Genomic DNA, 15,447 nt, shown 5'->3' on the forward strand with positions numbered 1-15,447 from the left:
AAGCGGCCCTTGCCTGGTTTGGGCGGGTAGAAGGGCGTCGCTGAAAAGGCAGCTGGCCGACTTGTTCTGGTTTGCAAGGTGCTTGCAGCGCGAAGCAGCTAGTAGCTGTGTCGAACTTCGCTAGGCCACTGCCGCGCCGACCGCTCCAGCCAGGCGATCTCTGCTGGTACCAGGGCCATGCCCGGGAGTCTCCGCAGCACGTTAGGCCCGGGGCATTAAAATGCAGCCGCTTTACGAGAGAGACTCTTCGCTGTTGTTGCAGTACCGCAGACTCACTGCAGACTTACCCCTAAGACGTTTAATACCGATTTTCCAATATTAATTATGGTATTCAGTGTGTTAATTCGTGAGCTGCCCTGGCCATCGCATGTGTGTGCTGGGTATAACCATATTTGATCTCTGGCCAGCTAGAGTTTTGCTTGCACACCTGCTGCTCATCCATCTTTCTGTTTAAATTCTGAGTCAGTTACACTATGCTAACCCTCCACATTTTCCTTTTTCTCTAATACTTTTAGTTTCCTAGATTCTAGAAAGCTGACTACTGTTTCTACGTCACTTAAATGTGTTCATAACGGCATGAATGATGGTTCTGCTCCCTCTCCCATCGAAGACCGTTTCAGGGAGGGAAGAATACTCAGCAGAGGGACTGGTTTTTGCATGTTGGATCTTTGTCTACAGAAGAGGCCTGCTCTCTTCCTGCAGCAGCCTTTATTGTCTGTTGAGCTTCTCCAGAAGAGAAGCGATGAGGAGTAGGATGGTGGTCAGTGAGGAAGAAAAGACAGTTAAATTTAAAGTTACCAATATGCAAGTCCAATTCTGTCTCTCTTACTGGTTGTAAATGGATTCCGAGGGAATATGTAAGAACAGAGAAGGTGTATTTGCTTTAATCTGATAATGTTGTTCTGGTTTCCAGGTATGTGTAGCTGTAGGGACTTCATGAGTTGCATGTCACTTCTGTGCACTGAGGACCCCTCAAAGTATTCCCCTTCCTTTTTTGATTGCTACTCACTATTGAGTTGATGTTCTCGTAGAACTCTACCCCACTCCAAGGTCTCTCTTGAGAAATGAGGCTAATGTCTCACCCAGACTGATGGGTTTTTTTAATTATTATTTGCTTATTTGTAAATGTCTAGTCTAACAGACCTGTGTGGATAGCTCTGTATTGATCATCAGGACAGTATAATTGCTCTGTGTGGTTTTTAGTTTTAGAGTACAATACGCAGAGAAGGCAAGAGTGTTCATAACTAGAATGGTTCAGAGCTTTAAGCTTAGGGCTTTAAATTTAGATAAATAGTATGATCTAGGTCTTGTATTATTTTGTGTTTCAGTTACTTTTGGCAGTTTCTTGGTCTAACGAGTCTATATGAATCCTTTTGGTTTCAGACGAGTAAGAGGGACAGGTTCTGGTCTAAAACGGTGTTCTTGTGATTATCAGTGACTGATTGTGTATGTACTGTGGTACAGAAGATAGCACATAACTTGCCAAACTGGGTGGGAAAATTGATGACATTGTATAGTAACTGAAATAAAAAGTCCATTTTAGGATATGGTTTTAAGAAGAAACTTTTAAGGGTATTCTTATTAATGTCTGGGATTTGGCATGTTCAACATACAGCTGTTTTTTTTAGAAGTCTTACATTGCAAAGAAGCTTGCCTTGTCTATTTCCATAATTTGGGAATTTTCCTTTTTGAAATGAAAAAAAATAAACACAGCTCATAAAACAGTCCTGTTTAAATTCCCTTCTCTTTTTGCAGCAGATGGAATGCAAGTAAAACCAGAAAAAACAGGAGTTTCTGTAAAGAATGTGAAAAAAGATACAGTAGTACCAGAGAAACTTAAATATAAGCCACTCACTGGGAAGGTGTTTTACCTCGATATTCCATCAAATGTGATCTCTGAAAAAATAGGAAAGGACCTCAAAGAGCTAGGAGGGGTAAGTCAGTGAGCTGAGACCTTCATGAAACCAGAAGAAAGTCTGTGCGTGTGGAGTACCTTTTCCTTGTTTGTTGTGGGTTGTGTTTTGTTGTTTTGGTTTTTTTTTTTTTTTGGTGACTGCATTTTAATGTTAGTTGTATCTCCTATGTGACAGGAATTTGTTTGTTGTAATGTTTAGTATGAACAATTAGCTTATCAACAGATTATTTTGGGACTTTTTTTTGCTAGAAGCTCCTTTGCTAATTTTAACAAAAGTGTTTATTACAAAAACTTGTTTTCAGTTAACTATTCACTTGATTAAAATCTTACTCAAATTTATTAAGTTACGTTGTTTGGGATGATTTTTTTCTTTGCTGCTTCTGACTGTATCGGCATGTTCACATGTTACAACTGAAGTTATTCAGCAGAACCTGAAAGGGACTAGAGGAAGTGTTTTGCATAGGCTTACTAAAAGTCAGTAACTTCAATAAGTACTTTTTGCAGAGAGTATGTTAGTATTTTTAAATACTCTTAATTTTTATAGGCATCTTAATGCTTTATTTCCTCTAATTCTTTTTTCTGTATGGAAGGAACACTTTGAAACAAGCAAGCACAGGATATCATAGTAATACACAAGCAATGCAATTGCTTAGTCCACTTGGAAGTTGATTTATTTTGAATGAGTGTAGAGGAATCATGGAATTTAAAGTATTAAATACCCTTTAACCACAGAAGCAAAAGAGATCTGCTTACATTGCCAGCTCTTCTGAGTGGTGCTTTGGCAATACTACTTTGATCTCAGAGGAGCACTGAGCAGTTCTGTGAAATTCACGCTTGTAAATCAAGTTGCTGTCTGAAATTATAGTAGCAGCAATGAACAGCAACAATATGGTTTCAAGCTAAGTGCATCTCTTTACTTTTAGTATTAAATGAATGCACGCTGTCTTTTGTCTTTCTCTCTAAAACAGAATTTTAGGAATTAGTATGTGAAAGGTAAGGTTGCAAATCAGAGACTGAACAGGAAGTTTTTCTGTTTTATTCTGAGGAGTATATACCTAACTGACATGTCCAGTGCCCTCAAGATCAACTACTACGTGCGTTCCTTTGTACACTCAAAAAGTGCCTCTCTGTCCCATTTCTGTAAAAGATAGAGTAGAATTGGAAGGCAGAGTTTCAAGCTTGCTGCCTGTGCAATTTTACAAGCTACATAAACTGGCAAAAAACAGCAAGGAAAATAAGAGTCAATACTCAAGCAACGCTTGGCAACAAAAGACTGAAGGAGCAAAATGCAAGGGATCAAGCATAATATAACCACATATTTGTCTTGCCAAGTATGAAAATGTTAGGAATCTACTTAAGTCTTCTACATTTTTGAGAAGTGTTACGAAACGTGTAGGTGTGAAATGTAGTAACTATCCTGAAATTTTAGAACAAACAGAAGAATTAAACTTAATGAATTTATAGTGGCTTGCAAACTGTAACTTACATTTGCACACACATGTTCAGCTGAACACTTCTGTGTAATGTATGTTACATAAAACGATCTAAACTGTAACTTTCCTTCAGTTATTCTGTTACTTCTCAGTGCAGTGTTTGAATTATTCTGCTTGGAAAGTATTACAGCTATATAGTTCAAAGAATGATAATAATTGAAACAAAGCAAAGCTCTTTTGATAGAGATTACAAAATTAAGAAATTGAAGTTAGAATTTCTGACTGGTAAGATGCCACTACAGTTCAATTGTAATTATCATCCAGGTCTTTAGAACATATTGTCTCATCAATTCAATGTTTTTGAACTTAATTATTGTAGAAATATTGTCATTTTAAAGTATGTAATGTAAAATTGAGTTACTGATTTATTGTCCTGAAATAATTGTTTTCTTTATATCTTCATATTTAGAGAGTGGAGAACTTTCTTAGTAAAGATATCAACTATCTGGTGTCTAATAAGAAGGAAGCAAAATTTGCACCAACTCTTGGTCAGATTTCTCCTGTTCCTAGCCCAGAAGCAGTACGTAATGGAGGAAATAGCTCGCCTCATCCTAGCAACCAAAAAGATCGACGTGATGGAAGTTCATTTAAGATAGCAGATCCAGTAAGTTTCTTCATAATAATACTGAAAATCAGGTACAACCCATGGGATATGCTCTTTTCTCCTGTTTTGTTTCCTAAAGATGGCAACAGTTCCTTGGGAGAAAAAGGTTTTGGTTTTTTTATTTTAGCTTGTGTGGTGTGGTTTTGCTGGGTTGTCTTTGGTGTTTGCTTGTTGTTTTGGTTTGTTTTTTTAAACAGGTCAAACATACTTTTAAAATAATTCAGGTTAACGTGCAATTCACGTTAATTGCAACCGTTAATAGCTCAGTTTTTGCAGGTACATAGGCAAATCTTGTATCCTTTCAAAACACAGTTAGAAACAATTAGCTGTACTGTGTTGTCGTGGTTTAACCACAACAGGGTACTTAGAAACACGACTGAGAGCCCATGTGTGGGCAGGTCTTTGCGATGCGTAGGTGATATCACCTCGTTTTGCAAATAACCTGGGTAGGTAAAAGGCATGCTGGTTAGGAACAAACAGCATACAGTACCAGAGGAGATGCTCTGGTGATAGCAGAGATGGGGATAAGGTGGAGGCTATGATTCTGTTCGTGACTGTTAGCTTAACGTGGCACAAGTCCCGCTGATGAAACCTCATTTTGTGATGTGTGGTACTGGCTGCATATTACCACCGTGTGTGTTCTTCCAGCGCTAACGCTGCTTCAGCCGTGCAGTCACCAGCTCTGGCTGAAAACAGCTACTTGTTGGTTTGTTTGACTTTTCCTTTATTTTTCTCCCAGGCTGTGGGGGACATGCGAGTTAATGAAAAATGGCAGGACAGTAAACAAAAGGAGACTATCATAGCTCAAACTTTCTAGCAGCAACGTGTTTTAGCTTTTGTCGTTTTGAAATGAGTTCTAACTTGCCACAAACTTGTTTCTATTTTAATATAGGTACGTATGAGCAGAGGAAGATCCTTAGTTGAAAAAGCAATCAAAGAGCAGGTAAGTCTCTGTGCTTGAGAGACTCTGGTTTTCCTCTTCTAGAAAAATCATCAGTAGTAAGGGTGGTCTTAAGGGAGAATTCCCTCATGGAATGCTCGGGCAGAAGTCAAGGGCCTGTCCTAAGTAAAACTGTCAAGTCATGCTTTCTGGGTACTTCTTGAAGAACTGAAAGTCTGTGGAGTCTTACGACCACTCCTCTAATGTGTCAGGATTGCTGATACAGCTAGCATTTGAAAGGTGCTCATGAAGTTTAAAGTAAATGTATAACTTCACTGTCTTCAAATGTTAGTTACTATCAAATGTGACAGTAGAGAACAATTTTGGCTCTATGTAAGGTTAAATATAACTTTTTGATGGTGAAGTGCTGTGACACGGAGTTGGAGAAGTCAGTTGAGAGTTATAGTCTTTTGGCAAGAAGTAAAGCATTTGTGCTTTGATCTCAGCTTTCATATTACATGTTGTCATATATTTGTAATTGTTTTACATAATCTACTGCATATTGCTTAAAATTATTAATAAAATTTATTGTTTGCAGGACTTAATCCCCTCTGGTAGCATATTATCCAACGCTTTGAGCTGGGGAGTGAAGATACTTCATATTGATGGTAAATATTTCTGTGGGGTGAAGCCTAACTTGCACTTGGAACATTTATTTAGTGGTTTGATGATTTCAAAATACTAAAGATGACTAATTACTTCAAACATACACAGATAAACTCAGCAAAGTGTAATTCTCCTTCTTTTTGCCAGATGTTAAGAATTACATTGAACAAAAGAAAAAGGAACTGTACCTAATCAAAAGAGCAGGCAGTTCTAAAGATGTGGTAAGTGGCTCTTCGCCATTTGTGAAAATGCCATTTGTTTCACTAACCAAGAAAACGCAGGTGTACTAAATGCTGTCTACTGTGAAGCTTATAGATTTTATTTTAATAACATGTTCTTTTTTTCACAGGCCGGTATGTTTTACGAATTGATTTAAAACCCATATTTGAAAAATAGACAGTATTAGCTACACATTTCAGCGTTATTCAAAAATAACTTCCATAGCAGTATTGGTTAAATGATGTGTAGACCTTTGCTCTATAAGGGACCTCTCAGAATCAGAAGTACTGAACTGTCTGAAATGTCCATCCTGCCTACCTCAAAAATAATAAATAATGATTTTTAAAAATGTAGCATGGTTTTAGTGTGATGTGGACAGTGGTTGAGTTGCCTTGTGTAACTGTCCCTATGACAAAATGATTAGAAACCCTTTCCTTTTGATGGACCATTTTGAAGAATCACGGTTGTGTTTCCTGAAGAAATGCTCACGGGAATCTGTGTCAGTTGCTCAGCTCTGCATATTTTCCTTCCTAGTCTTGTAAAGAACTAGCAAAAAGCATCTTTGAGCTATTCTGACAATAACATGCAGTTGGCGTGTGGATTTTAGTGTATGATGTAGCCAGACACTGAAACTCTTCTAGCCGCTTGTGCACCCCATCTGCAGTTGCTCTGTCATTTAAATTAAACACGTGAAATTATACAATTGTCTAGGCAGGGCTCTGTGAAAACTAAATGGAAACATACCATCGAGTCTTATGTTGTTCTAGACTGCAATGTTGGCTAATTATTGGGGCCACATGAAATCCTCTGTTACATCATCAGTGTATGTTCATGATCAGTGTATCAGTTCATGGATTGCAGGGTGGGCAATTTCTTGGCAATTAGTATAAAATATGAGTTCTTACCTTTACCAAAACCAGTTACAGCTGATGCTTGACTGTAGGCCTCTCTCTTTTCTGAAAACAAAATACTCCATTTAATCTTCATTGATAAAAAAACCTAAATGTTCAAAAAACCCCAAATCCTGTGTACATACGTTCAAATGAGAATTGTGTTAACTGAAGAATGTCGCTATCTGCAGTTTTTGGTGGCATTTTACAGCTCGTAGTTAATGAGCATTTGTAAAGTGTTGGAAGAATGTTATCTGTACTTGCAAATCTACTTTCAACTATGGCAAGGTATTTTGGGGGTGGAGAGAGATTAAGTGAATTTATCTGCCTGGGTTTTTTGTTTGGTTTTGGTTTTAGGAAAAATTAATTGAAACATCTCAAGGAGAACACTTTTGTGGTACAGAAACACGTATTTCTTTGTTAAACCTGTCATCGTATTTCTGAAGTACTCATGAGCTTAGTTTCCTGCAGAATTTCTCATGACTGTGTATGAAATTATGGTTAACACAGGGAGACCATCATAACTTAAAGCTAGCCACAGCAAAATCTTTAGTAAAAGGCAGAATAATATTCACAGGAATTTTATAACTTCTCTCTCTTTTTTTTTTTTTTTCAATAGGGAAAACAAGATAATGCTCCAAAGTTAAGAAGTAAGTGTTGCAATATTTGTTGAGTTCTTTGGTTTGCCTTACATTCTGAACACTTAGAAGTGTACTGCAGTTGTCAGCTGGTCAAGTGTGTGCTGCTGTATTCTAATCTGTCTAAGAAAAGCAGGTAGAAAAACATGGAAATCAAGAGTTTGTCAAAACATGTACATTATGAGTTTGAAAATTATATGTGCTTATCTATTCAGCTACTGGAGTAAGGTGCTGAATGAAGAAAAGTATTTCTCTCTTAGTTTCTTTTTCTCCCCCTTGAGCAGGTAAACTGAAAAATCCATTTGTCAAGGTGGAAGACCGAAGTCGGTATGTGTTCTCTTCATGCATTCAATAATGTGGTCTGAAAATGAGTAATTCAGAAACATGTAGTGTGCCTTGAGAAAGTGGCCTTCAGATTTCAATTTCCTTCTGCTTCCTGACTTCAGATGTCTTGTAACAAAATACAAAATCTTCGTCTCTGGGTAGCTGTGTGTGTTTAGCCACTAAATGAGATGGAGCAGTTACTGTTACAGTAGGGTATATTTGCAATAGGGAATGGAAGTGGAATGGAAGACACAAGAGTGGGTTCTTTGGGTTACTTTCTGCCAAGGACCATAAGAGTGAAAAGGAAACCTGGAAGCTTTGAACTTTGACATCTTTTCTTAGATCCAAATTCTATAGCTCAAAAGGCTGATAGGAATTTGTGTATTAAATTCCAGTCCTGTATCCCAACTGAGTAACAGTCACCTCCTGCAGAGACTGTTTAGATGTAGGGAATGGGAAGTTGTTCTAGTTAAAATCTTCCCTTGAAATTAGGTTTAATTTCCTGTTCAATCATCTTTTTAGAAGGAGAAAAGAAAAGGTATTAGCCTGTTTCAGTATCCACAGTAGCATGAAATCGGGTATTTTCAGCCAGTAAAATTTTCGCATCTTTCTGGTGCTGTAATTGATCAGACCTCACTGTGTAAGGACATACCAGTTTGCCAGAAGTTAAGAGAATGATGGGTTCTGAAGAAGTGCAGTTCTGCATGGCATGTTTTGCACCTTTATATTCTTAATTAACTTCTGCTTGATGATGATGATGATTGTAAGCTCCAGATTCTTTGACCTGATTTCTTTGACACTTTCCCGAATTGAAAAAAGACCTAAACCTGGTCTTACACTGTGAGGTGGTGTATTAGGTTTGAGGGGCATGAGGATAGTGGGGAGAATTGGACAAACACAGTTGTACGTACAAGAAATTGGTATGTGAATATGTGTGACACTGACTTCTGAACGTAGCCGTGTACCAAAGACCTGAAACGCTTTATGTAACATAAAGAAATGTTTTTTAATGTTTAAATGTTTATGCAACATAAGTGACAGCTCAGAACCAGAACAATATGCTTAGCTGTCCCTGTTACGTTTTCCGGCCTTGCTATTCTTCTTCTGCCTGTAGAGCTTGTAATAGTAATGTGGGTGAAAAAAATCAGTCTGAACTCTGGCATTGGCATTTCAGTCAAATGATTCAGTATGTGAACTTCTGGCATTCCCTATTTTAAACATTTTTAATATATTCAGAGCAATGGTATAGTTGCTAGTTCTGATATCTTTCTAAGTAAAACACTCTAGAGGAAAACTATCTTTCTGGAAAATGAAAAGGTCAGGTTTTATGTTTTGAATGGTGAATTGATTAACATTTGTCAAAAAGGAAGACAATTTTTAAATGGGGGAAAAAAAGTAACGCATTGGATGTTAGGAACTGCTGTAGCTACTTCTCAGGAACACAGAGGCACCATCATCCAAGTTCTTAGTTTTATTGGTTACCCAGCTCTCAACAATAAATAGGCATGAAAGCCATACCCCAAGGAATGTGTAAGACAGCTATGGAAACTCAAGGCAAATCTATTTTAAGACAGTATGAAGTTGATAGGAAAGAATGCCTTATTTTCTGAAATTCATCTGCTTAGCATTCTGCGTACATGTAGAAGAGAAACACTTCTTCCAGCTTTTTGACTTGATCTTTAATTTGTGCTGTGAAGTCCTTTTTCTATTTCTGATGGTCCTAAAGCACTTGTTTTGTCTAATGCAGCCGCTACCGGCCGTTTTACCTGCAGTTACCCAGTTTTCCAGTTCTCAACTACTGCGTTCCGAAACCGTTTAGTCCATTTGAGGTGGATAAGAAGTATCTTTCTGGGCAAAAGCAAACTCAGTCTAAGCAAAGGTTTGTTGAAAACTTGTTACTGTGTGGATAGAGGGCGGTTCTCTAAAATCTAAAGTAATTTGTTTCTAAAACAATTGCTCTGCTTCTGTTTTTTTTGTGATATTGAATACTAATAGCGGTGTCTCAGCTGATGTATTTGCTGCACTGTAACTGCTGGTGTCTGTCTGTCTTTCTGTACCCTCTTTATCCTCTCTTTAGTCCTTTTTTTTTGGACATACAGATGCGTACATCCAAAAATGCGGCCTTCTCCTATCACTGTGGGTCAGCATAAGATATTTTTTTCCTTTCTGCCACTGGTTTCTTCTTTGTCCTCACCTTGGATGCCATCCAGTAAGTATTTTACAGGAAGTGGATTTTTTAAGACTTCTTTTGATATTTGTCAGGATAAATGCTGAAGTAGGCAGTTAAAAATTTGTAAGATGGTGATGATCAGTGATAGTGAAAAAAGCGTTGTTGATAAGGAGTGCACCTTGTTCATAGTCTGTAGAAATTAGATTCTGCAGATACTGCTTCAGCTCTTCAGAGGTGAAAAGTGGATTTGCAGTTGGTCTTACAGCAAGTGTTCATGTGATACATTTTGGCATTTGGGCTCTGTTTGAGCACTCCAGATGCAGTTAGGATTTTGCTAAGTCAATGTTGTGATTTGAAACTACTTAGGGGGCTTAATTACCTGGTTTTTTTTTGAATCAAACTATGGTTTTGATTTTTTTTTTCTACCTGGCCTTTCTGATTTAGTACTGAGTCTTTCATTGACTTCTAAAATTGGTTCATGTGAGAAGCTAAAGATACTTAGGTGAAAGGTAGCTTTGCTGTATGTGGAACTTTGTGTGTCGTTTGCTGCTTTTCTATCGTTGGAGACTTATTTAAATTTGATGCTTGTTCACTTTATAAAATAACTTCTCCACTGTTGAGGTTCTGTCCGGTCTTCACCATTATTATAGTGCTGGAGGTTTTCAGCTGATGTTGCCATGATGATTTTGTGTTTGTTTGTTTTTCTCAGTGAATGTAGTAGTATGAAAAAGCCAAGCAAATATCGTATCGACAGTAACCCTTGCAATAGTAAGGCAATTTCTGGTGGTGTCTCTGCAGAGGAGGTTAGAAAGGCCCATTCTTTCTAAAGCATTTTAAAAAAAGGGGGGGGAATATTATTTTAATTTGTGTGGATTAAGGAATATGATATATTAAAAAAAAATTAAGGGTTATGTCTGAAAGAATATTCCTATTTAATCTGTCAGATTGGCATATGCCAGAGAGGTACTTAGGTGAGGGATTATTTCATACTCAGCAGGTGAATGTGAGAAATAGGAGTTTCAGGAGAGAAAGGGGAGCGCCCGCTTGTTTCAGCTGTCTGAGGGAAAAGCTTGTTGAAGCCAAGTTGTCAGTTTTACCTGCTGCTGCATCGGGCAAGACCTGCAGGCATTAGTGGGGGTTCAGATTATAAATGCCTTTGCTTATACTCCGATTTTACTGGTTCTCTGTGACTTTTACAGTTCTAAAGAGGGGTGAAAAGGCTAGTGTAATAGTGAAAGTACACAGTTAGGTGGAGACTGTCCTGTGGAACTCAAGGAGTGCTGGGGCAGGTGACACCGATTTGGACTTGTTGATTGAAAGCAGTTGTTGAAAGCAGTGTCCACTTACTACACTGAGCAATACATTGCTATGCTTTGTAAGGGAGAGGTTTTTTTTCGGGACAGGTTTTTTGACGTAAAGTCCTGAGCTTACATCTGTGCAGATACTTGGTAAAGTCTGTCAGGGTGATTTTTGGGTAGACAGGGAGAGGGCACTATTCCTCTGAAGTAAGAGGGAAGGATGTTGCTTTACCACTAGCATCCTTCAGGGTTGAATAATGAATTGGAGCAAACAGTAGCTCTCCCCAGATGAGTAATCTGAAGGTTATGGAGCAGCTGTTGAAAACTTCTCTGTGTTTTAATCTCCGTGGAGAACGTGAGGTTCGTTTCCTTGTATTTCCATTTAGCCTGTACCTAGAAAAACAGGCCGAAATGGCATTTGGCCAGCGTATTCCAAAGCTGCGTGTAACCAAGGAATACAACTGTTCTTTACTTTTACTGGAAACTGACATGTCATCTTTTAGACCTCGTGTTCTTGCTGTGTGTTTGATCAACTGGCAGTTGATGAGATCTTAGAAGATAATTTTTTCTTTTTATTTTTTTTATGAAGCCTTATGCACAGCGATTTCAATACGTTCTTTGATTTGAGGTATTTTGTTTAGCAGTGTTGCACTGTTTATTCTGTATGTCTGTACTAACCTGGTGGGTTTATGCTTATGTGTAGTTACACTGGCTCTGCCTGTCTTGTTGCAGTAACTACATTTTTTTTAATTAATGCATAATTTTTCTCTTTGTTTTTCTTGTGTTGATTAACATAATGGAAATAGTTTGAGGTGAAATAAAGTTTGGTTTTGTTTTTTGTTTTTGTGTTTTTTTCCAATTAAGTAAATAAGAATGAACGCACTGTGAAAGGCAAATATAGACCTCAGCTCCGTATTTGAGACTCATTAATGTATCTTCTCTGTTAACAGAAACAAAATAAATAGTGACAAGGACAGTGGAACTCCTGTTCAGCTCCCTCAGAAGGACAAAAGAAAGAGAGGATATTGTGAATGTTGCGGGAAGAAATACGAAGATCTGCAAACGGTATGTGAAATGTCAAGTATGTGCTTTGATCTGAAGTGTAATATCAAAAATAATTCTTACTTGCTAGTTTTATATATTTTTTTGTCTTGAAAGATTTTCTGAATATATATCCTAAAAAGCAGCAAGTGGATTTTTTTTTTCCCTTACAGTTTTTAATTCTTGATTGCCTATATGTATGATAGCTGAAGGCACTAATAGTTCATGTCTCAGAGACACTGGTAATAAATTAATGGCACTTAATGCTCTATATTACACACTTGATGTGTATCTTGTTGTGGATGCCCCATCCCTGGATGTCTTCAAGGCCAGGCTGGATGAGGCTTTGAGCAGCGTGGTCAAAGGTCAAATGTGGAAGGTGTCCCTGCCCATGGCAGGGGGGTTGGAACTAGATGATCTTTAAGGTCCCTTCCAACCCAAACCATTCTGTGATTCTATGATCTTCGTATCTGGAGTACTAGATTTGTCTTATGCGTTTTCTTTAATTCCAGCATCTTGAAAGTGAACAGCACCAAAATTTTGCACAAAGCACACAGTATCAAGTTGTTGATGATATAATTTCAAAGTTTGTTTATGAGTTTGTGGAATACAAAGAGGATGCAAAGGAAATAAAAAGGTAAGTTACATGTTCTGCATTTTAAAGACCCCGTGAGTTAAGACACTGGACACAAAGATACTTTGTTCTGGATGTGGTTCAGAATAAATTCATCTTTTTCAGTCTGACATAAATCACTGTAATTTGCAGTACCTGGAAAACAGGTTTTTTTAAAGCAGAAATTTGGGGGGAAAACCAACCAAACAAAAGACCCCCACAAACATTAGAAGTGAAGGTGCCATCACAGGAAAATGAGACTCAGAGGTAATTGCCAAAAGTTGTCCTACCATGCTGTTGGCTTCAGAAAAGCAAGATCTACTGTAGTAAAGGATCTCTGACAGGAGGACAGCAGTGTCTGGACATCTTTCTCTAAAAACTTTCTGACATTCTTAGTACCACAAATGATACCTTCCTCGGTCAATCTGATTTCCTTACCCGTGGAAAAAACATTTCCTGGTCTAATGTAGATCTTCCTGTCTATACTCTTAAGGCTCTTGGCCTCTGTCCTGCCTGTGCTGGGCAAAGAAAGCAGGTTTTCTATTCTTCTTCATAGCTCAAAAGCTTAAATGGGAGAGAAGGACTTGGTTCATGTCTTGGACTGTAAGCACCACTGTCTTCATTACTTGGAGCAATAACTCAATTCAAGATTGCTCTGATTTGTTTGCAAATGAGTCAGGAGATAAGGCATAACTTTCTAATTCATTTAAAGGAAAAAAAAAAAGGTACTGAAGAAATAAAGATATCAAAGGAAATGCATATAGAGCCAAACAGCTGATAGCTTAATGATGGCAAGCCTTTATTTCATTTGTGACTTAAAAATACTCAGAGTGGTTAGGTTTGAAATACTATGTTAAGAAAAGCATACGTAATTATGCTAATTTTGTGTGTATATAGCATAAAATATGTGTAAGTATTTAATCATTGCATTATATTCATTAAGTTCTTTTGTTCTTAATGCCACTGTGAACTGAGATTTACTGAAACACTAGACTGCTTACTTCATGTATTTTTAAAACTATTTTATGAGCTGAAGAAATCATTAAGAAAGCATCAAATAGAAGGCACTCTGTTCCTGTAGACATAGAGCGTTCCTACCCTAAACATTCTTTCCTTTAAATGTAAAACCAAAACTGGCTTTGTCAGTTTGGTTGCTTTTCTAGAATCAGTTGCATCGGGAGCTACGTTACCCAAGTCTCTTTCAAGTGCTTATTAATAATTTTAAACGGTTTCATTGTAGGACGAAGTGTAGCACAGGCTTTTTTTCTCCTCTTACTGGAAAGGCGGCTAAACCAGACGAGCTGAAAGAGAGACTGAAGAAGCAACGCGTTTCATTGACAAGTTACTTGTGGAAGGATACCGCAATGCGGGCACTCACACTGGACCGCCAGCCTGCAGAACTACAGCCAAACTCTGTGCCAGTACCTACCCCTGTTTCTGGATCTGTCTGTTCAGTTCTCTGTCACCTGTCACAGTCTTCAGAACTAAGAAGTAAGTTCAGAAACAATGACGAAAACATTAAAACTGATTGCTCCTGGGCTGGAAACGTAAGAGAGACTGTTTTACATTCGGATTTTGCGCAACCACCCCCTCAGAAAGGTGACACAGCGTACATGGGGAACTTTTCTAGAGATTGTGAGCCATTCAGTAAAGAAATACGGGAACCAGAAGTAAATGAATACAATTTACAGTGTTTTCAGGAAGGCATGTGGACTTCATATTCTCATACTCAGTTTACAGATTTTAGAGAAAAAGATAAAAACCCATCACAGCCAAAACGAAAATTAACTAACACAGTAGTTCTACCAGCAAAGTGTTTGGAAAAAAACGATGCCAATCCTGCATTTGTCAATAAACATGATTATCACGCGAATCGCCAGCAGGTGCAGCACGGTGTCGTTCTGGTACCAGACACTGCTGAAAAAAAAGAACTTACTGAATCGGCTGCCAGCCCTGCGCACAGCTCGCCACCTGGAAAACTGCGCAGAAGAGTGAAGCTTCACTTGGGAAGAAATAAAAGAGAGACCCGGAAACAGAATATGGGGTTACATGTGAAGTCCACAGATAGACTCTCCGTTCCTCAGGAGAAGTTCTTGTAGCTCAGCAGTGCAGGGCCTGTTGGAATTATATCAGACAAGTGAAACAAAATGAGAATGTGGAGGGTTTTCAGGTGACACTGAGAGCAAACCTTCAATTAGCATAAAGGACACACGGGACGGGCAGAATACAGATGTTACATGGTCACTGTTTTCATCCTCATCTCCTTTTGTTGGATTTTAATGCTGCTTTATTTAATATAATTTTCAAATGAACGTGAAAACTTAAAATTTTATTCATGGAAACTTTAATTGCTGTATGATATGTATAGATTGTTTGGTTTTCAAGTTTTCTAATGCAAAAACTTCTGTATATATGAAAAATAAAGCTAAGGTACTGGTTTGGGTTGTTTTCTTAAAAGGTACTGCTTTGTCACAGCTCATGAAAGGCTCTGACCCCAGATTTGGGGTTAAATTAATTGCTAGGCAACCTGTAAGCATGATGTAGCTGCATTTGAGTAGAGTAATACTCTAAAATCCTTGATTATGGTATGTTCTAAATAACCATATTACAAAGAACTGGATGTTACATTGTAAATAAGGCAGGCCATTACTCCTAATGTTTTGTGGAGATTTAGTTGCGTCCTTTCCTATTCCTCC

The 15,447-nt window shown here is 38.0% G+C and overlaps 1 protein-coding gene across 1 annotated transcript; it reads left to right on the plus strand.

Moving 5' to 3' along the window:
- Positions 1-1,763: 1,763 nt before the first annotated feature.
- Positions 1,764-15,031, plus strand: LOC104505471 (protein DBF4 homolog A-like). The gene is given in 12 exon segments (XM_010149920.1): positions 1,764-1,934; positions 3,818-4,012; positions 4,905-4,955; positions 5,491-5,560; positions 5,706-5,779; positions 7,287-7,317; positions 7,587-7,632; positions 9,377-9,508; positions 12,048-12,162; positions 12,651-12,775; positions 13,992-14,840; positions 14,842-15,031. Coding segments are annotated over 12 exon segments (2,049 nt in total).
- The last annotated feature ends 416 nt before the right edge of the window (positions 15,032-15,447 follow it).

This window comes from Eurypyga helias, unplaced genomic scaffold, assembly GCF_000690775.1.
Source record: "Eurypyga helias isolate BGI_N326 unplaced genomic scaffold, ASM69077v1 scaffold34154, whole genome shotgun sequence".
Lineage (NCBI taxonomy): Eukaryota > Metazoa > Chordata > Aves > Eurypygiformes > Eurypygidae > Eurypyga > Eurypyga helias.